Source organism: Dipodomys spectabilis, unplaced genomic scaffold (genome assembly GCF_019054845.1).
Source record: "Dipodomys spectabilis isolate Male_0828 unplaced genomic scaffold, ASM1905484v1 ptg000297l, whole genome shotgun sequence".
Lineage (NCBI taxonomy): Eukaryota > Metazoa > Chordata > Mammalia > Rodentia > Heteromyidae > Dipodomys > Dipodomys spectabilis.
Genome location: NW_024870974.1, coordinates 20,083,571 through 20,107,964, shown reverse-complemented (window position 1 = coordinate 20,107,964; position 24,394 = coordinate 20,083,571). Strand labels below are relative to the sequence as shown.

At 39.8% G+C, this 24,394-nt stretch overlaps 1 protein-coding gene across 1 annotated transcript in view; it reads left to right on the top strand.

Annotated features, from left to right (window-relative positions):
* Smarca5 (SWI/SNF related, matrix associated, actin dependent regulator of chromatin, subfamily a, member 5) overlaps positions 1 to 24,394 on the top strand; it is a 31,867-nt gene that overhangs the window by 722 nt on the left and 6,751 nt on the right. Inside the window, exons 2-19 of the mRNA XM_042701606.1 lie at positions 2,827 to 2,901; positions 5,500 to 5,666; positions 6,390 to 6,490; positions 8,452 to 8,552; positions 9,701 to 9,880; positions 10,533 to 10,688; positions 10,779 to 10,910; positions 12,771 to 12,839; positions 14,493 to 14,602; positions 15,638 to 15,864; positions 18,766 to 18,887; positions 19,089 to 19,241; positions 21,274 to 21,406; positions 21,996 to 22,144; positions 22,298 to 22,417; positions 23,598 to 23,708; positions 23,983 to 24,096; positions 24,254 to 24,376. Of these exons, the coding sequence (XP_042557540.1) occupies positions 2,827 to 2,901; positions 5,500 to 5,666; positions 6,390 to 6,490; positions 8,452 to 8,552; positions 9,701 to 9,880; positions 10,533 to 10,688; positions 10,779 to 10,910; positions 12,771 to 12,839; positions 14,493 to 14,602; positions 15,638 to 15,864; positions 18,766 to 18,887; positions 19,089 to 19,241; positions 21,274 to 21,406; positions 21,996 to 22,144; positions 22,298 to 22,417; positions 23,598 to 23,708; positions 23,983 to 24,096; positions 24,254 to 24,376 (2,343 nt within the window). The remainder of the gene's footprint in view (positions 1 to 2,826; positions 2,902 to 5,499; positions 5,667 to 6,389; positions 6,491 to 8,451; positions 8,553 to 9,700; positions 9,881 to 10,532; positions 10,689 to 10,778; positions 10,911 to 12,770; positions 12,840 to 14,492; positions 14,603 to 15,637; positions 15,865 to 18,765; positions 18,888 to 19,088; positions 19,242 to 21,273; positions 21,407 to 21,995; positions 22,145 to 22,297; positions 22,418 to 23,597; positions 23,709 to 23,982; positions 24,097 to 24,253; positions 24,377 to 24,394) is intronic.

Genomic DNA, 24,394 nt, shown 5'->3' with positions numbered 1-24,394 from the left:
CTGCGCGGAGCACCCCGCGCCTCCCGGTCTTCCTCCCGTCCCGCTCCTGGCGGGGGGCGATAACTCTCCGTTTCTGGGTACAAACAATGGCGAGAGCTGGACGGCCCCGTGCGCGCCGGGGATCGTCGGGGCGCAGCTGCCGCCGCCCGGGGAGAGGAGGCCCCGCCCGCGCCCTGCTCCCCCGGGAGGCCGGCGGCCCTGACAGCAGCTGTCTGGGATCCCCCGCTAGTCTGGGGGGTGGAGGGCGGGAGCATGTGTCGGAGAACCGGGGGTGGTGAGTGGGCTGTCCGTGCCACGCAGTTTTTGTCTTCGGGGGACCTGAGAGCTTATCTTCTTTTGTTTTGAAAGAAATGGGCACCGCTGTCCGCTTAGCCCTTTGGTGACGGGGCTGCTGCCTGCCGTCGGGGGTGCCAGGCTGGTGCCTCGGGTGTGTTCCCAGGCCTAGCACCGTCTGGGCACAAAGTGCTTGCTTCCACCTTTTATTCTCAGCATTCGACCCTTTTTGAGGGTTTTTTTTTTTTTTTTTTTTTTGTCGTCCCAGTCCGAAGATCTATGGGCTTTGCATCCTCAGAATGAGAAGTTAATACTGCCGTAGTGCAGAATTGACACTGGAAGGAAATGGTAAGGACAGGTTACCACCGAGGCCCTGGCGCAATCTTCTCGGGGCTCCTGGGTGAAGTAACATTGCCCGTCTTTGAAATAACTTCTGGTGGTGAGGAGAGGTCCGGGGGGCCCTAGTGCATTCCCAGAGGCAGTTGGCAGTTTTCAGCGATCTAGATTTGTTTGAACTTAGATGTATTCATGGTTGCATTTTCTTTCCCTTAAAGGTATTAAATAGTTCTTTCGGTTAGGTAGTCTCTTTGGGATTACAGCTTTGTGATTTAAGGGGTGCGAAAACCTGGGAGGTTAAAAGCAAGTGTGTGCAAATGCAAAATTTCTTTGGAGCTTTTCAGAGAGTTTGCAGTTCAGATTTTGAATGACCTCACACCCGAGGCCTGTTTTAAATGTCAGAAAAGACAGTCCTTTAAAGCGCACACAGAATGCTGTGGCTTTGAGTTGCTGTTTTTAAAATTCAAAATAGGTATTTGCCAGATGAGGATAAGTAGAACCTGTGATAGAACTCAGCTTTGGCTCCAAAAAATGAGCCTTTCCCTCCACATCTTTGTCTTGGCTAATACTTTAAAAATAGATACCTGGTAATCTCATTTATTGAAGAGTGACAGTATTTTTGCCTAGGTAGTGTAGGCATATCAATATTTTATCTTTTATCAATTCATTCACCACTCACCCTTGTTTTCCCCCTTTTTTGATGGATTTGTGTTTCTTTTAAAACAATTTACCCTCAGTTTGTTTTTATTTCCTTAATTGAGGATCACTGAGATTTACTAAAAGCTAGGTTTGAGCACACAGGCATAATATCTGATGATCTTAATCTGTTTTGCAATTGGAAAAAAAGATTTTAAAATGCCCTTTTCTTGTTTGAAAGTAGGACTTAAAAGTGAATTTTTTCAAAGTCAGAAGTAAATTGAGCATTTGTGAATTTTTTCATGATAAAGCGCATTTAGGCCGAAGTAATGCTTTTCAGTGTATTTCATTAAATTTTTTTCTTCCATCAGTACTAGGTAAAGGGAGAAATCTCATTTCTTATTTTGTTTTTGAGAGTGTTCAGCCTATTTTCATTCGTTCTCATTTCTCACTATTAATGACATTGGTAGATAGGCATACTAAGTGGCAATAATTGTACACTAGACCACAGAAGAACAAGTGACATTTTGCTTAGGTAGGGTATATCTGTTGTATTCCAGAAGGAACTCCGTAAACTGGACAAGATAGTTTGGCTTTGTCACTTTCACATGTAGATATGAGGGGTTTATGATGAGCGCAACAGTCACAGGGGCTTACAAGTCTTAGCAATGAAGTTCAACATGGAATGAGGTCATTTGAACCCTCATATTAGTAACACAGCAGACTCTGCCCCTCAATGTTTTAATCACTTTCTGTTTGGTTATAATCACAGTATTGTACAGGATTGATAAAAAGTTATATTTTGTCAACTTTTAAAGTTTTGTATTGCCTGCTGTTGTTGATTTTTGCTGTTTGTGGCAGTTGAATGTCGGAATGAATCATCTACAAGGATAGCATTTATTGTCAGATGGTGGTGGCTCATGCCTGTGAACCTATCTATTCAGGAGGCTAAGATGTGAGGATCCTGGTTTGAAGCCAGCCCAGACAGGAAAGTCTATGAGACTCTTATCTCCAGTTAACCACCAAAAAAACAGAATTGGAGCTGTAGCTCAATGATAGAGCAACAGCTTTGAGCACAAAAGCTCCAGGATAGCACTCAGATCCTGAGTCAAGAGCCAGGACTAGCGCACGCGCACGCACACATACACACACACACACACAAGAAAGGATAGGATATATTACTAATTTAGGAAACAGGCGATTGTTAAGAGTACTTGATTTAGATGATAGAGCTTATGTAACAGGCTGGATAATGAAAGTCAGTGACTAATGCTGCCTTCTATGTGTGCATTTGTATACCAGCACAGTAGATTTAGGCACTGTTAGAAAAGGTGCAGATTTGCCCATATGACTTACACTGAAAGACATTTTAGGGTGATGTTGATTATTACATTTTGTTTTAATCTCAGCAGTAGTTTTACAGTTTACATCTGTGTTGTTATTCTTGCAGTTTTCAGGCAACAGGTTTCCTGTCTGGTTAGGCATTTAAATATCTAAGGCAGTTGAGGCCGCAATAACATTATCTAGAATGTGTTTTGGACAGAAATCTTGAATCATTCCATGGTTTTTCTTTCCTATCAGGAAGTATTTGATGACGCCTCACCTGGAAAGCAGAAAGAAATCCAAGAACCAGATCCTACCTATGAAGAGAAAATGGTATGTTGTAGACAGTTGAATAGTCTTATTAAAAACTTTTAAAAAAATTAAATGCAGAAAATATCTTGTTTAGTGTTAACAGAACATAGTTATCTAAAATATGTATAACATGGGGTGTTAACAGTTTCTCTTATTTGCATAAAGTAAATAGAAATAATGTGATAATTATCTAATTAGCTTATCGTTAAGATTGTAACATCGAGAGTGAGGTAAAGGGCTGGGAAGGTGGCTCAGTGGTAGAGTGCTTGCCTAGCATGCATGAAGCCCTGGGTTCAATTCCTCAGTACCACATAAACAAAAAGCCGGAAGTGGCACTGTTGCTCAAGTGACAGAGTGCTAGTCTTCAGCAAAAGGAGCTCAGGGACAGTGCCCATCTGACATTGCATTCTACTGGTTTTAAGGAGTAAGTGTTGTGCTCCTTGTCCACAGCATTCTTTCCTTTTACTTCTTGAGGTGCTGGGGAATCACACTCTTACATGGTAGTTGGGTGATTTGTGAGCTCAGCAGCCTGCCCATCCTGCGAATAGATCTTTACTCCTTTACATACCCGGTTTACACCTTGTTCCTTCTAGGGAACTTTATGATTTGACAGCCATTGTCTACAAAGCACTTTGGATTTAAATTTATTTTTAAGGATAACAGTAATGGCTGACAGTGAATCCTTGCTATGTATCAGGCTCTGTTGATTACTTGGTGTGAACTCAATCACATTGAACTCTTAAGTTAAAATGTGCCAGGCCTTGGTGGCTTACTCCTATATTCCTAGCTACTTAGGTTTGCAGGCCTGGGCAGGATAGGCTGAGACTTTTTATCTCCAGCTAACCCAGAAAAAGCCAGAAGTAGAGCTATGGCTCCTGTGGTAAAGGAAATAGCCTTGAGGGAAAGAAAGTTACAATGTGTTCATTAGTAACATTGTTACATGGCATGTGGCAGAAAGTAGGAACAGTATACCAATCTTCAGTATCTGGCATGGAATGTGATTTTTACCTTGTCCTTCACTTCAAAATCAACAGATATTTTTGATTCTCTTAAATAGCTTCAAAATCTTAAAATTGTGTTATATATATTTTGTGTACACATATAAGTGGACATACAAAGATGATGTATATAAACATATTCCAGTACAGTTTAAGATACAAATGATTGTTAACAGGAATTCTTCTACCTGTTATACAAATGCTTCCTCTTACAATCAGATTTATTTAAAGGAAAAACATTTGGGGCTGGGAAGATGGCTCAGTGGTAGAGCGCTTGCCTTGCATGCCTGAGGCCCTGGGTTCGATTCCTCAGCACCACATAAGCAAAAAGAAAGAAGCCGGAAGTGGCGCTGTGGCTCAAGTGGTAGAGCGCGCTAGCCTTGAGCTGAAGAGCTGAGGGACAGCGCCCAGGCCCAGAGTTCAGGCCCCACAACCGGACCCAAAAAAAAAAAAAAGAAAAAGAAAAACATTTGCAGCTCTGTTTTTTAGAATGAACATTAAAGTGATTACAGTTTAAAAGTAAATCTAAGTTAATTTTCTACTGCAAGTGATGGATCTACAGGCCATTAACTAATGAATGCATCTAACTAATGAATGCATATACTTATTGTTAACTCAATGATGGGAAGTTCCCCTTAATATATGCCCAAGGCGTCTATGCCGGTACTTCGTACTTTTTAGTGGTACTGGGATTTGAACTCAGCTTCACTGTTGGAAAGCAAGTATTTCTATCACTTGAAGCACATCTCCAATTCTGGCTTTGTGCTGGTTAATTGGAAATAAGAATCTCACAAACTATTTTGTCTGGTCTGGCTTCAAACTTATATCTTTAGATCTTCAGATCTCCTCCTGAGTAGCTAGGATTTATAGGCATAAACCTCTGGCGCCCTGCTTCATTATTCCTTTGTGCTATGCAGGTCCTGGAGCTTGAATTCAGGCCCTGGGTGTAGTTCCTTAGCTTTTTTGCTCAAGGCTAGTACTTTATCACTTTTTTTTTTTTGGTGCTTAATTAGAAATAAGAGTCTCAGACTTTTCTGGCCCAAGCAGACTTTGAGCCACACCCCTCAAATATCAGTAGCTAGGTTTACCGGGGGTGTGAGTTACACACGCCTAACTCAATGTCTTTTAAAGTTGTAACATTTTCATAGTAGCTAGAATTACAAGCATTACCCATCCATACCTGCTCAATGTCTTCATGCTGTAACATTTTCCTCACCAGGTATCTCAAAGGATAATTTACGTAAAGTTTTAGGTTTGCAATTTGACGAGTTTTGGCTTGTAAACGGAGTCATTTACACACTAGTACAACCAAGATAATGCAGTTTTCATTATCTTAGAGTTTATTCCTGCCCCTTTGCTGTCATTCCTGGTTCTAGCTCATGTCAATTCGAATCTGTTTTCATCATAAGTTAGCATTTCATATACAGTTAGTAGACTCCTACAGCAGTCAGTTGTATTTAGTGCTTGTCATTTGGCAATGTGCTTTTGAGTCCCACTTATGTTGCAGGTTTTAATTGCTTGATTTTTTAAAAAATCTAAGTTTATCATGTAGAGCCAAGTTTAAACTGGTTTCTGAAGTTTTGATGAAATGTGTGTTAACTTTTTGTTGTTGTTGTTGCAGCAAACCGACCGAGCAAATAGATTTGAGTATTTATTAAAGCAGACAGAGTTGTTTGCACATTTCATTCAGCCTGCTGCTCAGAAGACTCCAACCTCACCTTTAAAGATGAAACCAGGGCGCCCACGAATAAAGAAGGATGAGAAACAGAACTTGCTCTCAGTTGGCGAGTGAGTAATAAAATCACCCAACTTAATTATTCTCAGTAAAGCTTAAAATGTGTTGTAGTTTGGCCTGGCTAGAATGTCATAGTGTCTCCATAAGTGTTACAAGTATTTCAAATAGGTATTCTTAATCTTTTACGTCATTAAGTGCTTTATGCATTTTAACAGGTATATTATAGAACATGGGATTCAGAGGCTTTGCCGTTCCTTAGAGAAATTATCAATGTAGAAGTTAAGTGTTTTATTCCGCATCTCTTAAAAGTAGATGGTGTCATCAGGGTTGAACATGGCTCTGGCTGGGGTGTATGTTGTGTCTCCTAAACCACATACATAATTGAAGGTGGTACTTGGAAGTCTAGTCTGGTGGGTATCATGATAATTTATGCCACAGCAGTTTTGCACCTCTTAGTTTAAAAGCTATATTGTTAGGGAGAGTTTATATAAATGTCAAAGTTTATGAGAATAATTTGGGTGGAGTAGAGATTGGCTCTCCATTTTGAGTTAGATGCAGAAGAGTACAGGAAGTAATACTGAGACACATTCCGATTAGAAACTCATATGACAAGCAGGAAGGCCCTTGAGGAGGAGCTTCTGAGGAATGCTCCTGTTCTTGGCCTGGGAAGGGTCACTGGCTATCTGTTAGCTGTCTGGCTAGTAGGTTGAGAATAGTACCTGGTAGTTCAACTGAAAAGGCAAAATTCACATTTGATTTTCTTTTCATTGTTATAGCTATCGACACCGTAGGACGGAGCAAGAGGAGGATGAAGAATTACTAACAGAAAGCTCCAAAGCAACCAATGTGTGCACTCGATTTGAAGATTCTCCCTCATGTATGTCAAATATATCTCATTGATTGTTTTAAAAAATATTTTCCTTGGAAACATATTTTGGATTTGCCTTCGCTGTAACTTACAAAGGGCATCTTTAGTAATCTCAGATATTTGTATTGGTTGTGAATAAGCTTCAGATTTGGGAATTATCTATTTGAATTCAGACTCATGGCATTGAGGCTGGGTGGGCAAAGACTACCACTTGAGCCACCCATCCCCTTTTTACTATATTTGTGTAGGACTTTGTGTTTTTCATAAGGCTAGCCTTTGGCTGCGATCCTTCTACCTCTGCCTCCCAAGTTACTGGGACAGTAGGCATGTGCCATATGACAGAACTTGTTTTTTTTTTTTTTGAGGTAGTTACACGAACTTTTTTCCTTGTGCTACTCTTGAATGGTGATCTTCCTATCTCTGCCTTTCCAGGAGATGGGATTACAAGCATGAACCTTCATTCCTGGTTCTTTTATTTTCCTTTTCTTGAGATAGCATCTCACAAGGTAGCCCAGGTTGGCCTTGAGATTGTTGAGCCTCAGTCTTCCAAGTACTGAGTTTATAGGTATGTACCGTTGTGCCCTGTGAGAAGTGTTTTTTGTTTTTTTTTTTTTAATGGAGATGGTACTATATTATAGAAGACTGGTATTATATTTCAGAGGTGTATAAAATGCCATTTAATTTATTATTGTCCTAAGGCACATGTGAAAGTTGGAATTGTTTTGCCATGTATTTGTTACAGGTAAAGAAAACTAATTAAGGGCTGGGAAGGTGGCTCAGTGGTAGAGCGCTTGCCTTGCATGCTTGAGGCCCTGGGTTTGATTCCTCAGCACCACATAAGCAAAAAGCAAAAAAAAAGCCGAAGTGGCGCTGTAGCTCAAGTGGTAGAGCGCTAGCCTTGAGCTGAAGAGCTGAGGGACAGCGCCCAGGCCCAGAGTTTAGGACTCACGACCAGACCCCCCCCCCCCAAAAAAAAAAAAAAAAAAAAAAGAAAACTAATTAACAACAAACAAAAAATAATGAAGCGTTTGACTTACTCATTTCCTAATATATTTTTTATGCTCCCCTCCATTCCCCTTCCCCAGCCCTTTGGTGCTGGCCCAGGCTGGAACTCAAGGCCTGGGCTCTGCCCCTGAGGTTTTTTTGCTCAGAGGCTACAGTTCTACCACTTGCCACTGTTCCACTTCCAGCATTTTTTGGCAGCTAGTTGGAGATGAGAGTCTCATAGACTTTTTTGAACTGCCATCCTTTGAGCTTATCCTCCTGAGTAGCTAGGACCTGCTTTCATGCTAATTTTTAATACTTAATTTTATCTGTCTATCTCTATCCCTTAGCTTTTTTTTTTGTTTGTTTGTTTTTTGGTCGGTCATGGGGCCTGAACTCTGGGCCTGGGCGCTGTCCTTCAGCTCTTCAGCTCAAGACTAACACTCTACCACTTGAGCCATAGTGCCACCTTTCTGCTTATGTGGTGCTGAGGAATCGAATCCAGGGCCTCATGCATGCAATGCAAGGCAAGCACTCTACCATTGAGCCACCTTCCCAGCTATCCCTTAGCTCTTTTGCCCAAGGCTGGTGCTGCATCACTTGAGCCATATCTCACTTCTGTCTTTTTGTTGGTTAATAAGAGATAAGACTCTCATGGGCTTTCCTTCTCTGGGCTGTCTTCGAACCTTGATTCTCAGATCTCAGCTTTAAGTAGCTAGAATTATAGTCATGACCCACTAGCACCCAGCCAGTTCCAATTTTTTGCCAGTTAGTTGGAGACCAGAGTCTCTCCAATTTGTCTGCACAAGCTGTCTTGGCTATCTTCCTTGCCTGTCCATCTGCTGCTATTCTGTTCCAGACCTTATCATCTACCTGTGAAAACTTCCTCTAATGACAGAATTTCCTGAAGTGAAAGTAATGTTAGTAAACACATGGGCCTCTAGTTAAACCTAAAATCTGCATTATGGTTTTTCTTTTGTTCTTAGATGTCAAATGGGGTAAACTAAGAGATTATCAGGTCCGAGGATTGAATTGGCTTATTTCTTTGTATGAGAACGGCATCAATGGTATCCTTGCAGATGAAATGGTATGTGTTCATTAGTGTTTCTTTCAAGGCCATATTTCATAAAGATATTGTTTATAAAGTTTGTAGAAGATTCACAGTTTTGTAAATTATAGTCTAGGGCTGATAACTAATTTTCCTTCAAACCACTATGAACAGCTTGCTTTATTTTCATAAATGAGCTTCACTTGTGAAGAATTATCTATGAGATTAAAGTTTTAGAAAAACCTTTACATAGTTGTATAATTCAACATTTTATGTGTATAATACATGTATAACACTTTTTTTTAATGTATGCTGGCCCTGGGACTTGAATTCAGGCCAGACGCTGTCTCAGCTTTTGTACTCAAGGCTAGCACTCTTATCACTAGAGCCACAGCTACACTTTGACTTCTCATGGTTAATTGATATAAGTGTCTCTCAGACTTTCCTGACTGGTTTGGCTTTAAACTGTTATCTTCAGATCTCAGCCTCCTAAATCGCTAGAACTATAAACCTGGAGTGTTCAATGCCTATTGATCAGTCTTAGTCCTTCAGTCAGAGAAAAGGCTTTAAAATAACACATTTTGCATATTTTAGATTAGTCTGTCAGGCTAGTTTTTCACAGCAGTCCTTAGAGCTTAGCCTTCTGAGTATCTAGGATAACAGACGTAAGCCACCAGTAGTACCTGGCTTTGTTTTACTTTAGTACTACAATAGTTTGACTCTCTCTCTCTGCTCTTTTGTTGAAAGAGAAACAAGTGGGCCATTGGTTGTGTATAATCTATAAATGTGAATGCTTTCCAGGTTTGTTTCATAAAACAGTCTCCTGTTTAATACTTACTAGTTACATGATTAAGGTGGAAAAAGGTTCCTTATCTCTACAATGGTAAAGCAATTTGTTGTTGGGATGATGTATGAAATCAGAAGAACTGTGTTTTAGTTCTAGGTCTGCTAAGCTCCTTGGGAATGACACACTTTTCTGGGCCTTCGGTGGTGATGATCATAGACTTGGAGGATTAGGTGACAGCATTTGGCAGCTTTCCTGTCTGTTAGCTTCGTGACATATGTTATAGCCACTAAACACAACATTTCTTTTCAATGTCCATATGCATATGTATGTATTTATGGAGGTATTAATATGAAATACTTTTTGTGTCTTTCTTTGCTTTATGTATGTGCTGAATTTTTAGGGTCTGGGGAAGACTCTTCAAACCATTTCTCTGCTTGGCTACATGAAACACTATAGAAACATTCCTGGTCCTCATATGGTTTTGGTTCCTAAGTCTACATTACACAACTGGATGAGTGAATTCAAGAGATGGGTACCAACACTTAGGTCTGTTTGTTTGATAGGAGATAAAGAACAAAGAGTAAGTTTATAGTATTTCATTGTACTTGGGATATTAAAGGAATTGGAATTGGGACTTGGGGTGGGAGAATAGGGAGAGAAAAGGAAAACCTTTTTAAAGAGGCTTTGAATGTGTGAAGTTACTAGAACTTTCAGGAGCTGGATTTTGAGATTAATATATCCTGGTAATTTGATGGTCTGTTAGGATACTCTTTTAGAAAGAAGATATAGAAATAAACATTTAATATAGAGTTCAGACTTGCAGTTATGCACAGTGTATTATAAATGATTTTTGTTTTCCCTTCAGTTAGCTATCTGATGCTTCTATACTTTTCTATGTCTTTTCTCCTTTTATAGATACTTAGGGTATTCTAAGTTATCAACTTGCTTTTTTTTTGAAGTTCAGTTGCCTAATCATTCTAGTATTACAGATGTGAGCCACCGGCTATGAAGTTTTGGGCTGGTTGACCTTATCTTTTCTCTCTCTCCTTTTTTTTTTTTAACCTGTCACATAAATGATCAATGAAGTTATTTTAGTGGTGACAGAACTAGTTCTAAATTTTACATAATACCACTAGAATTATTCTCACTCCCTTTTTTATGTGTTTTATTACTTTATAAATAAGTGTCTAATTGATTCCTGAGTGGTGAATTTTCTTTCTCTTGCTATACAGGCTGCTTTTGTCCGGGATGTTTTATTACCAGGAGAATGGGATGTGTGTGTGACATCTTACGAGATGCTTATTAAGGAGAAGTCTGTGTTCAAAAAATTTAACTGGAGATACTTGGTTATAGATGAAGCTCATAGGATCAAAAATGAAAAATCTAAGGTAATTTGTTATTTCCATGTGAGAATTTTGCCTTTATTTGAGACTGACCCATATTCAAAATGTTGTCTCGATGGAATTTGACTCTTTCAGCTGTCAGAAATAGTGCGGGAATTTAAGACCACAAATCGGCTGTTACTCACTGGAACACCTCTGCAGAATAACTTACATGAGCTGTGGTCACTTCTGAATTTTTTGTTACCAGATGTGTTTAATTCAGCTGATGTAAGTACTTCTAATAGTTTTCTATTTTGTTTAATGATTTATCTTGCTCTCTGCTTTTTTTTCCTTCAGAGGAAAAAAAATGGTTAGAACTCACAACATTGGGTTTGCTAGACTAGCACTCTGCCATTTGAACTTTGCTTCCTGCCCTTTCTGCTTTAGTTTTTTATTGTTGTTTTACGTAATCTTGTGTTTTGGCTCAGGGCTGGCCTGGCCTGACAGCCTATAGCTGTTCACTATATAGCTGTTTATTGTCACACTGCTTATTTGTTGAGAACAGGGTTTTGCTAATTTTTTGCCTAACTGGCTGTAACCTGTTTCCTGTAGACTGACCTGTTTCCTGTGTACCTGAATTACAGGTGTGCACTAGCACATCCATCCTGATTCCATTTGTTTTTATAGTAGAACATAGTCTGCCTTTTTAGTTCATTCATTTTTACATGCTTCTGTGTAGTAAGGCTGGTCTTAAATTTGATGATGCAATCTGTTAATTTACTTTTGAGCCTTTGGGTTTAGTATGTTACATCAGTTTTCTCCATTGGAACAGTGGGATCTTACTTAACAATCATGTTGACTTAACTCTGTAAGTAAGGGTTTAAGATAGACTGCTTATTTTTCTAGCATTTGCAAGTGAATTGCTAATTTCACAATGCTTGTGTTTTGAAGTTCAGATGTGGTAATACCTTTCTAACCTCTTTCACATTGTAGTCTCTTTATAGATTATTTGCATAGTAGATTTGGTAGCAGTACTTAATTATTAGTCACATGAATGAACATACACTTTGTATACCAAGAGTCTGTGATGTTAGTAATTGGATTTTGCTGGGCCACAGTTCATTGTTGAGCCTTGATTTCCTCATCTGGAGTGTGTATACAGAAAACTTGAAGAGCTCCATGTTAGTACATGTATAGAAGTGAGTTCTAGAAGGATACTCATTTTGATTTATTAAGGATCTTTTTTTTTTTTTTTGTCAGACATGGGCCTTGAACTCTGGGCCTGGGCGCTGTCCCTCAGCTCTTCAGCTCAAGGCTATCGCTTGGGCTGCCACAATGCCACAGCGCCACTTTCAGTTTTCTGGTAGTTTATTGGAGATAAAAATCTCCAATCTGCCTAGACTGGCTTTGAACCAGGATCCTCAGATCTCAGCCTTCTGAGTAGCTAGGATTACAGGCGTGAGCCACTGCTCCTGGCTTAAGGATGTTTTTAAAAAACAGAAATTTGTGTTATAAAAAGATGCTTAAGGCACATACCTAAATCCTACTTATTCAGAATGCTGAGGTCTGAGGATTGTGTTTCAAGGTCACTGGGCAAGAGAATTGTGAGACTGTCACCTCTAGTTAACTACCTAAAAGCTGAAAATGGAGGTATGGCACAAGTGGTAGAATGACAGCCTTAAGCTGAAGTGTGAGGTCCTAAATTCAAGCCCCAATAACTAGTACATACACAAAGATATTTAGTCAGATTGGAAGGTTTAAACTGAATGTTTGAGGTAAGGGTAAGGAAATGGTCTTTATTCAAATCCTATCCAAATACTAACTAAATGCCTTTTACCTCCCTTTGTTAATCAAAATTGGCAATGTTCACGAAACCTTGTATTGAGGATTTTAATTATTTCTACTAAACGTTTTCAGACCCTTTATTATGAAATCTGTCATCTTTATGTTTTTTTTAAAATTTCTTTGTGCTTTCTTTATATTTTTGAGTAAAATACTTAGGAAATAATTGTTTTATAATCAGAATCTGAAAAAATTAGTGGCTTAGACTAAGTGGTCTTTGTACTTCACAACCCTACATTCATTACTGGTATTATCAGACATTTGTCATCAATATCTCTGACCTTAAGATATTTTTTGTTAATGTAGGACTTTGATTCCTGGTTTGATACCAACAACTGCCTTGGGGATCAGAAGCTAGTTGAGAGGCTTCATATGGTAAGTGTTTTGGAGCAGTATCCAATACATTCTAATAGGAAGGAAGTTGAGATTTAAATAAGTAGGTTATTTTCCAGTTAAGAAAGAAGCATGGGAGCCGGGCGCTGGTGGCTCACGCCTGTAATCATAGCTACTCAGGAGGCTGAGATCTGAAGATCACAGTTCAAAGCCAGCCCTGGCAGGAGAGACCGTGAGACTCCTATCTCCAATAAACCACCAGAAAACCGGAAGTAGCGCTGTAGCTCAAGTGGTAGAGTGCTCGCCTTGAGCTGAAGAGCTGAAGGACAGCGCCCAGGCCCAGAGTTCAAGCCCCACGACTGACAAAAAAAAGAAAAGAAAAGAAAAAAGCATGGGGCTGGGAAGGTGGCTCAGTGGTAGAGCGCTTGCCTTGCATGCATGAGGCCCTGGGTTCGATTCCTCAGCACCACATAAGCAAAAAGAAAAAAGCCGGAAGTGCCGCTGTGGCTCAAGTGGGTAGAGTGCTAGCCTTGAGCTGAAGAGCTGAGGGACAGTGCCCAGGCCCAGAGTTCGGGCTCCATGACCGGACCCAAAAAAAAAAAAAGAAAAAGAAAAAAGCATGTTTACTGTAGCATCAGATCAGTTTGCATTTTGCCATCTAACTGATTGTAAAATGGGGTAGGGAAGTGATGTGTGGTGATTTTAACTGTTGAAACCTGGGATGGATTTTAAGTTAATTGTCAGGAAAAGTACAGTGGGAGGGTGGAAGAGTCACTTAATGATTAATTAGTTTTTTGTTTGTTTGGTGTTTTGTGTTTTTTTTCCCCCCAGTCCTAGAGCTTGAACTCAAGCCTGGGCACTGTCCCTGAGCTTCATTTGCTCAAATTTGCACTCTACCACTTGAGCCACAGTACCACTTCTGGCTTTTTCTGTGTATGTGGTACTGAGAATTGAACCCAGGGCTTCATGCATGCTAGGCAAGCACTCTACCACTAGGTCACATTCCCAGCACTTTAGACAGCTTTTTAAAGCTTAGTGTTATTTCGATTCCATAGATGAATCTAACATTGTGGAAAGGACTAATGATCATATTGTTTGCAAATCTAATGACAGGATATGAAGCAACAAATAGCTGAATTAGTAACGGGGTCCATACTGTAGGTTTTACTTTGATAGATAGCTTTGTTTATTCCTTCCTTTAAAAATTGACACAAAATAGTTGTTAGAGAAATTTATCTTACTATGCTTGAGATACCGATACCCTTCTTCAGGAGTATGAAGCAGAACCTTACCAACTACCTTATATAAGGTTCTTTCATTACCTACAGCAGGGACTTTGGTGTCTGTTGATATTTTGGTCTGGATAAGTCTTCAGGGGTGGGAAGAAAAAAGATTGTAATTACCTAGCCATTTCTGAAGCGTTATCACAAAGTCTATGTGCAAGTAACATTCTAATTCTGAAAACATTCGAAGTGTATCATTTCTAATATTTTGTGAGAGTAAGCTTAATTGTATTATTACTTTCTGGGTGTTCAATAACAAATCAGAAATTTGAAATGGAGAAGTCTTAAATGTCATTTAATATTTAAGCAGAGAAATTTCTTTTCCGTGTATTTAACACAAGATTTTAAGATTTTTGAAATAATATCAACATTACACATAAGGTTATGTCTGTTACTTTCTATTTTCCTCAAGGTTTTGCGTCCATTTCTTCTTCGTCGAATTAAGGCTGATGTGGAAAAGAGTTTACCTCCAAAGAAGGAAGTCAAAATCTACGTAGGTCTCAGCAAAATGCAAAGGGAATGGTATGTGTTCTGAGATGTTTGATATTACTATTTTCTTTCCTTTTTTCTTTTTTCTTTTTTTTTTTTTTTTTTTTTAGGTCCGGTCATGGGGCCTGAACTCTGGGCCTGGGCTCTGTCCCTCAGCTCTTCAACTCAAGGCTAGCGCTCTACCACTTGAGCCACAGTGCCACTTCTGGCTTTTTTTTTTCTTTTTGCTTATGTGGTGCTGAGGAATCGAACCCAGGGCCTGATGCATGCAAGGCAAGCACCCTACCACTGAGCCACCTTTCCAGCCCCTGATATTACTGTTTTCTAATTTTCATTTTACCAATAATTGATTAGTACTGGTGTTTGAACTGAGGGTCTAGGGCCTACTACTAGACAGGCAAGTAGGCTGTGTGCCACTTGAACCACATGCTGATTTATATGGTATTTTCTAATTTGTGTTTTCACGGAATTCCTGTTGGCTGAATTGAGCTGAATATTAGAGTGACTTAGGGCTTAGCCATCACATTCACAGAGTCTTGAATGGAATATATAGGATGGAAGTATGGTGAATTTATGGAGTCATGAATCTAAAAATTAAATTTAAGATGCAATATATCAAGCTGTAAGAGAACTCAATTTGGGATTTTAACTTTATTTGTATTTATTTACTTATTTTTGGGGCCAGTATTATACTAGTGCTTGAACTTAGAACTTCTTACTCTTGCTTGGCTTTTTCACTCAAAGCTGGTGATCTACCAGTTGAGCTTCAACTGGCCTCGTGGTTGGGTAGTTGGAGAGAAATCTCACAGACCACCTGGTGTGTGACAGTCATAATTGCTTACCTGTAAGGTAAGCATCAGTAGGTAACATTTTCAATCACACCAGTGTCATGGAAAACTTTTTTTCCTCTTAGATCACTTGAAGCCAATCCCGGAATTACAGCATTTCATAATTTTTTCATTATAGCTATTTGTGGGCTCAGATGGGGAGAGGGATTCAGTATATAAAGTGACAGAGAATGGTCAGGGAACATTTGTGTCCTCTTAAAAATACTTTTCTTATCAATAGGTATACTCGGATATTAATGAAGGATATAGACATACTAAACTCAGCAGGAAAGATGGATAAAATGAGGTTATTGAATATCTTAATGCAGTTGAGGAAGTGCTGTAATCACCCATACCTCTTCGATGGAGCTGAACCTGGTCCACCTTACACAACAGATATGCATCTGGTTACCAACAGTGGCAAAATGGTGGTACTAGACAAGTTGCTCCCCAAATTAAAAGAACAAGGTATGTATCTGTGGTATTGGTATCAAATTGAGAAGTAATGAAGACTAATAGTTCTAGTGTTAACAAGGAACACAGTACTTTGAAATGACTGCTCTTCCACTTTCTAATGTTGAAGTGTGAAACATTAACAATCTATATTCCCAGCTACACTGGAGGCTGTGATTGGGAGGTTGATATCTGAAGTCTATCAAGGCAGGATGGTACAGGTGTTAGAGTGCTAGATGAACAAGTGGAAGTCCCTGAGTTTAATCTCCAGGACTGACAAAAAAAAAAAAACCCAAAAACCCCACAAAACCATATTAGATACATTTTGACTAACCACCTCTATCCTAATTTTAGGCCTTAAGTCTTTTTTTTTTTTTTTTGGTTGGTCCTGGGGCTTGAATTCTGGGCCTGGACGTGACACTGTCCCTGAGCTCTTCAGCTCAAGGCTAGCACTCTACCACTTGAGCCACAGTGCCACTTCCGGTTTTCTGGTGGTTTATTGGAGATAAGAGTCTCATGGACTTTCCTGTTCAGTCTGGCTTTGAACCGCGATCCTCAGATCTCAGCCTCCTGAGTAGCTCGGATTACAGGTGTGAGCCACCTACACTGGCTTGGCCTTAAATCTTTTAGAAGGTAATAAATAGTGACAACAGCCAAAGTCCCTAGATTTAGGGACAAATTCTCATTTTATATAAGCTTTTTGAGAAGTTTCATGTGTTTTTTTTTAATATCAATAATGGATATCATATGCTTTGTTGGATAATGGTGGTTTTTTTGTTGTTGTTCAGGGTGTTTTCCAATTAAATTTTTAACTGAATGTCATTTACATGAGCTTAGAAACATTCTAGTTATGCTGAATTTTTTGTGTGAAAACATGCATAGCTATATTTAGATTACCTAACTGCAGAACTTAGTGTGAAGACAGCTTCAGCATTAACAATAAAACTTGTTATGCTACACCTTTCCTTCTAGAGCATTCAAAATGTACCCTAAACATTGCAGTATCTCATAAATTGTTTATTATATGGCTCTTAAGAAATAACACTTCGGCTGCACGCTGGTGGCTTAACGCCTATAATCCTAGCTACTCAGGAGGCTGAGATCTGAGGATCACGGTTCAAAGCCAGACGGAGGAGGAAAGTCCATGAGAGTCTTATCTCCAGAAAATGGGAAGTGGTACTGTGGCTTAAGTGATAGGATGTTTGCTTTCAGCTGAACAGCACCCAGGCCCAGAGTTCAAGCCCCGCAATCAACAACAACAGCAAAAAAGAGCTGGGTGCTGGTGGCTCAGGCCTGTAATCCTAGCTACTCAGGAGGCTGAGATCTGAGGATCGCTGTTCAAAGCCAGCCCTGGCAGGAAAGTGAAACTCTTATCTCCAATAAACCACACAGAAAACCGGAAGTGGCCCTGTAGCTCAAGTGATAGCGCGCTAGCCTTGACCTGAAGAGCTGAGGGACAGTGCTCAGGCCCAGAGATCAAGCCCCAAGACCGACAAAAAAAAAAAAGAAAAGAAAAACACTTCTGCAAAATTGTAGTGATTCCATATTAAGAATAGAATACAGTTGGGTTTCATATTTCTCCATTTGTGTTTCTATGTATTATTTGGGTTGGAAAGGTAATTGTCCGAGATGGTTTCCTTTGATAATGACTTGTCAAAAATATAAAGATTATTGGTGAATTTTTTTTCTCTTTCTGATGACAGGGACTGTAGTCCTCAGACTTGCTAGACAGGTGCTCTATCACGCTACAACCACCTGATTTTTATAACTTTTTTGTGAAAAGTATATTTTCTGATGCTTTCTTTGAAAGCTCAATAATTAAAGAAATGGATTTTATGGGAAAGAGTGGCAGGAACTTGGTAGCAATGCCTAGATTTTATTGAAAGCTGTATTAAACTATAGGGAGAGTGGACACTCGACTCCTCATGCATTCAGGTGTGTGAATGTGTGACCGGAGATTGAGAGAGGATCAATTGACAAGTAGCTATTTGATCCCTTCATCTTCAAGCATTCTGAAGGCTTGGGGCTGGGAAAGTGGCTCAGTGGTAGAGTGCTTGCCTTGCATGCATGATGCCCTGGGTTTGATTCCTCAGCACCACATACACAGAAAAAGCTGGAAGTGGTGCTGTGGCTCAAGTGGTAGAGCGCTCACCTTGAGCAAAAGAAGCTCAGAGACAGTGCTCAGGCCTTACGTGAAAGGCTTTTTTTTTTTTTAAATTTAATTTTATTGTAAGTGTGAGGTCAGAGAAGTGGAGGGCTTTAAAATATAAAATACGAGCCGGGCACCGGTGGCTCACGCCTGTAATCCTTACTACTCAGGAGGCTGAGATTTGAGGATCATGGTTCAAAGCCAGCCTGGGCAGGAAATACCGTGAGTCTCCTATCTCCAATAAATACCACTAGAAAACTGGAAGTGGCACTGTGGCTCAAATGGTAGAGCTCTAGCCTTGAGCTGAAGAGCTGAGGGACAGCGCCCAGGCCCAGAATTCAAGCCCCATGACCGACCAAAAAAAAAAAAATCTATCTATCCATATATATCTACATAAAATACATTTGTGGTCCTTCAAGTTGGATTGTGTCTCCAGAACCAGAATGTGCATTGGAGATGTAGGGAATGATATGCATGAAAGAGTTTTGGTCAGGTGATAGAAAATGTGTGAGCTAACAAGCGAATGATTCTCTCAGGTTGCCATAGGAGAGATGGAGTCCTTTCTATCTGCTTGAGAGGACTGGATGACCATTCCTTTTCTATTTATGCCATGATGGAAAAGTAGTGGGTAATGATTGATTTGTGTGACATTAATAATGCCATTTTTTTTCTTTGCAAAGTAACCTAGAATTAAAGGATAACGTATTAATCTTAGTTTGAATTTTTCTACTTTGGGAGCTTCTCATGATAGGCTTCTATATTAACAGGTTCGCGAGTATTAATCTTCAGTCAAATGACAAGAGTACTAGACATTTTGGAAGATTATTGCATGTGGAGAAATTATGAGTACTGTAGGTTGGATGGACAGACACCCCATGATGAAAGACAGGTGAGTAAAATGCGAGGGAAGAAAGACAAAACCAAGCCAGGTGAAATATTTCTCTATGCTGAGCACCGTGGTGTGCCTCCTGAGTCCCAGCTACTTGGGAGGCTCAAGCAAGAGTTTGAGGCCATCCTGGGCAGCATGAGACCCCATCTCACAAAACAAAACTAAAATCACTTTGACACTTGTCTTGCTTTATATCCGTAGGATTCCATCATCGCGTACAATGAACCAAACAGTACCAAGTTTGTTTTCATGTTAAGCACGCGTGCTGGTGGCCTTGGCATCAATCTTGCTACTGCTGATGTGGTCATTTTATATGATTCAGATTGGAATCCCCAAGTGGATCTCCAGGCGATGGTAAGAAATAAAGAAATTTAATCTGTGCTTAGTAGATGTTATTTTGTTATTTTCAGGCAAAATAATTTTGCAGGGTTACATTTCCACTTATGAAGTTATAGTGGTGTACTTCTAACTTCTACTAAATTTATATTTACAGACCTAATGGCTCAGTGAGGGTATGTTGAACACCTTTTTTTTTTTTTTGCCAGTTCTTTGAACTCAGGGCCTGGGCACTGTCCCTGTGATTCTTTGGCTAGCACTCTACCATTTGAGCCACAGTGCCACTTCCAGCTTTTTCTGTTTATGTGGTACTGGGGAATCGAACCTAGAGCTTCATGCATGCTAAGGAAGCATTCTATTACTAGGCCACATTCCCAGCCCTTGAACACCATTTTCTTCTCTGAATCAAGTTATGTCCATTTTATGGCTCTCAAAACCCAGAGCCTTCCACAGCCTCTACATTCTGAGAAAAATAAGGCTTGCCAAGGAAATGTTTAATGGATTAGATCTCAAAGCAGTCTCAGATTGATTGGCCAGAACAGAAATGTAGTTGATTGGAAGGACACTGCTAAAATGAGTGTATAGTTCTGTTCTAGGAGAAAAGGGAAATGGTTTGATCTCTACCATTTGGGAAGCTTAAAATTCATGGCCTTTGGGGAACATCCGATTAGCTCAGGAAGGTGATTCTTACATATGACCCATAAACTAGCGTGAAGAGGCACCCATTCTTAGGTATGGCACCACTAACATGAAGAATGATACTAGTGTCCATAAATGCAATTTTATTGAAACTTCATATTAGTTACTTTCATGTTAAACTCTTTGTAAGGGCAGCTAGCAAAATTGACATTATTAGAACAGTGTTTGATAGGAATGTGGTTTTGTGCTTTTACCCAGAAGGCAAATACAAATGCATCCAAAATATCTTGATTGCTTATATTTAGTTGACTGTGTGAAGTTAAAGATTAGCACTTTTAATTGCAGTTTTGATTATCCTGTATTATTTGTACAAGGGCTTCACTGTGACTTACCACATGTCACATCGCAGCCATCCCCCTCACCCCTCACCCCTCTGCTGCCTCCTGCTTTCCCCCTCAACTGCTTCTGAATGGTCCATTGTTGAATTTTCACACATGTAAGCAAATGACTAGGATTGATTGTTGTAGTTTGTGGAACTTATTTTTAGGTCACTTCTTTCCCTAATAAATGGAAATTAAGACTTGATTTAGATAGAAACATGCTTTGAATTTAAACCTAAGAGATTCTAGACTATCATTTATCATCAAACTTAGAATTTTGCTTGTATTATCTGGATAGTTTTATCATTTATGTGATGGTTTCTGAAAGATTATATTCTGATGTGTTTTATAGAAGTTTTCCCTGTGAGAAAACCAATTACTTTGACCTTTTTTTTTTTTTTGGTCTGTCATGAGCCTTGAACTTGAAGTCTGGACACTGTCCCTTAGCTCTTCAGCTCAAGGCTAGCATTATACCATTTGAGCCACAGTGTCACTTCTGGTTTTCTGGTGGTTCATTGGCGATAAGAGTCCCATAGAGGGCCTGGGAAGATGGCTCAGTGGAAGAGCGCTTGCCTTGCATGCATGAGGCCCTGGGTTCGATTCCTCAGCACCACATAAGCAGGAAAAAAAAGTTGGAAGTGGCACTGTGGCTCAAGTGGTAGCGCGCTAGCCTTGAGCTGAAGAGCTGAGGGATAGCGCCCAGGCTCAGAGTTCAGGCCCCACGACTGGACCCTCCCCCCCCCCCCCCCAAAAAAAAAAAAAAAAAAAAAAAAAGAGCCTCATGGACTTTCCTGGCTGGACTGGCTTTGAACTGTGATCCTGAGATCTCAGCCTCCTGAGTAGCTAGGATTACAGGCGTGAGCCACTGACGCCCGGCCTTGACCAAGAATTTTAAGGAATATCAAAATCTTATTATAAGTTGCTCAGACATATTTGAAAAACTTGAAGAATATTTAAATTTTGTCAGTGTACACATTTGTCTATTATTTGACTTTTTCACTGTATTCAAAATAACATGGTAAATCACTTAGGACCGAGCTCACAGAATTGGACAGACGAAGACAGTCAGAGTGTTCCGCTTTATAACAGATAACACAGTGGAAGAAAGAATCGTGGAACGTGCCGAGATGAAACTCAGACTGGACTCAATAGTTATTCAGCAAGGTAATGCTTTGAACTTTGCTATTGTTGTTATTCTTTTGTTTTTGGGGGACACTCAGCGTGCATGCGTGTGTGTGCGTGTGTGGACTGGGCTGGAATGCTGCTCTCCCACTCCTACCTTTCTTCCCTCAAGGCTCTTGGTTCCATCACGTGAGCCACATCTGGCTTTTTGCTGGTTCATTCAAGGTAAAAGTCTTCAGAGTTTTCTCCTCAGCCCATCTTCAAACCAAAATCCTCTCAGCTTTTCCTGAGTAGCCAGGAATACAGGCATGAGCTACCCCAGCTCCTGGCAGTGTAAAGAAAAACTGACTTAAGAAGATTAGGAGTGGATCTTCTGCTCACCAGAAATGAGTTACTGTGTTTGTAATGCTTCATATATGCTGAAATTTTTTCCCCAATATCTCAGATATTATGTTTACCTTTCACAAAACATTTTAGCAAGCTGATATACATTAAAATAAATAATGCCTAAGATGAAAATTTGGCATTAACAAGTTAATAAATAAGAAAATGATCTGAAGTGAATTAACATCTAACATTGAAGATTTCCATGCTTCCAGTAAAATGATATTGTTAACACCATCTTTTTCAGGGAGGCTTGTAGATCAGAATCTGAACAAAATCGGGAAAGATGAAATGCTTCAAATGATACGACATGGAGCCACTCATGTATTTGCCTCAAAAGAGAGTGAAATCACTGACGAGGACATCGATGGCATTCTGGAAAGAGGTGCAAAGAAGGTGAGCTGCAGGCTGAACACACACTTCCCACTAGACCTGTGGTGTGGGTTATCTGCCCATAGTCCTCCTCTAAAGAAAGCTTTTGTATGTACTGTGAAATCTTAGTTTGTCTTGATTACAGATCTCATGCTCTTCATTTTGTCTTCAATTCAGACTGCAGAAATGAATGAAAAGCTCTCCAAGATGGGTGAAAGCTCCCTTAGGAACTTCACAATGGACACTGAGTCAAGTGTTTATAACTTTGAGGGGGAAGACTACAGAGAAAAACAAAAGGTATTGCAGAATGAGGATTTAATTACCTATGCTATATATTGCTGAAAGCTTGGAATTTTGTTTTTCAGTGCTTTGTAATTTTGTCTTAAGTAACAGTTCTGTTGGTTCATATCTAATTTTTTAACTTTCTGTGTGGTAAGCTCTGATAGTGTGTGCATGTGTATGTGTGTGTGAGTGTGCGCGTGCATGTGCGCTACGTGTGCATGTGTGTACACACATGTGCATCTGTCCTGGGGGTTGAACTCAGGGCTTGGTCACTGTCCCTGAGCTTCTTCAAGGTTAGCACTCTACCATTTGAGCCATAATACTACTTCTAGCCTTTTCTGAGTAGTTATTTGGAGTCTCATGGATTCTCCTGCCCAAGCTGGCTTCAGACCCTGATCCTCAGATCTTAAGTCCAGAGTAGCTAGGGTTATAGGTGTGAGCCACCAGCTTCTGGCTTGAATTTTTTTTTTTGTCAACCGTGGGGCTTGAACTCTGGGCCTGGGCGCTGTCCCTCAGCTCTTCAGCTCAAGGCTAGTGCTCTACCACTTGAGCTACAGCACCACTTCTGGTTTTCTGGTGGCTTATTGGAGATGACTTTCATGGACTTTCCTGCCCAGTCTGGCTTTGAACTGCAATCCTCAGATCTCAGTCTCCTGAGTAGCTAGGATTACAGCCACCAGCGTCCGGCTTTGAATTTTTTATTTTTAAGTTTATGCAGTTAAGTTTATTGTATACTGTAACATACCTTCTTGTGTACAGTGAGTATAATTTGAGATACTTGAAAATGAAAATCAAGAAAAATGTCACAAATTGAATTTTATTTAACAGAATTGGTAGGGATTAAGACAATTTTTTTCTAATTTCGCTAATACTACATGCCAATGTGGAAAGAAATTAGGACATGTCAATAAAAAAGAAGAAAAGTGTAATTCTCTGTAGAGTTTTTCTGGTTAACATTGATAAGTATGTCCTCAGATTTTTTTTTTTTTTCTGGATTAAACATACCTGCATCTTGTAGTATTTTCACCTTGTCCAACAGAATTATTCTCTGGTGCAAAAGGTAGTCCCGACTTTTGTACTGCCTTTGCCTGACGTCAGGGTTTCATCGGTACCTTACTTAGGCCCATCATGTGCCCTAAACATTTGTTACCGTATATAATGAACAGTGGCCATTCCACTTGTTTCCCACTGCTAGATTGCATTCACAGAGTGGATTGAACCTCCTAAACGAGAGAGGAAGGCTAACTACGCTGTCGATGCCTATTTCAGGGAAGCGCTTCGAGTCAGTGAACCGAAAGCACCCAAGGTGAGCTGATGCTTGTTCGTACATTGTTACAACAAAGGAAGATTGAGACTTACATTCTGTGTGTTTTTGTACAGATTCCCCTTCCATTATTATTTAAATACTGAAAAGTTCTTTGGGGTGATCCTTTTGCTCTTTTGGTTCAGCATTACTGAGCTATGCTTTCACTTCCTTAAAAATTGGCTGTCATGGCTTATGAAATGACAAATGCAAGTAGGGTGAGGGTTTTTTGTTGCTTATATTTTAATGGACAATACTGTGTTTTATTTTTTCTTAGGCTCCTAGACCTCCAAAACAACCCAATGTTCAGGATTTCCAGTTCTTTCCCCCCCGTTTATTTGAATTATTGGAAAAAGAAATTCTGTATTACAGAAAAACTATTGGGTACAAGGTAAGTGAAATTCTACACTTTATGTTTTTTAATGAAAACCAATTTCATATATTAAACATATAAAACTAGGGTAGAGCCAATACCCTTTCTCCTGAGGAGAAATCTGTTAATCTATTATGTGTCCTTTAAATGTGCTGATTGATGGCATCTCTCTTAGGTACCTCGAAGTCCTGACCTACCTAATGCAGCCCAGGCCCAGAAGGAAGAACAGCTCAAAATCGATGAAGCAGAACCACTTAATGATGAAGAATTAGAAGAAAAAGAGAAGCTTTTGACACAGGTATAGGCTGCAATCAAC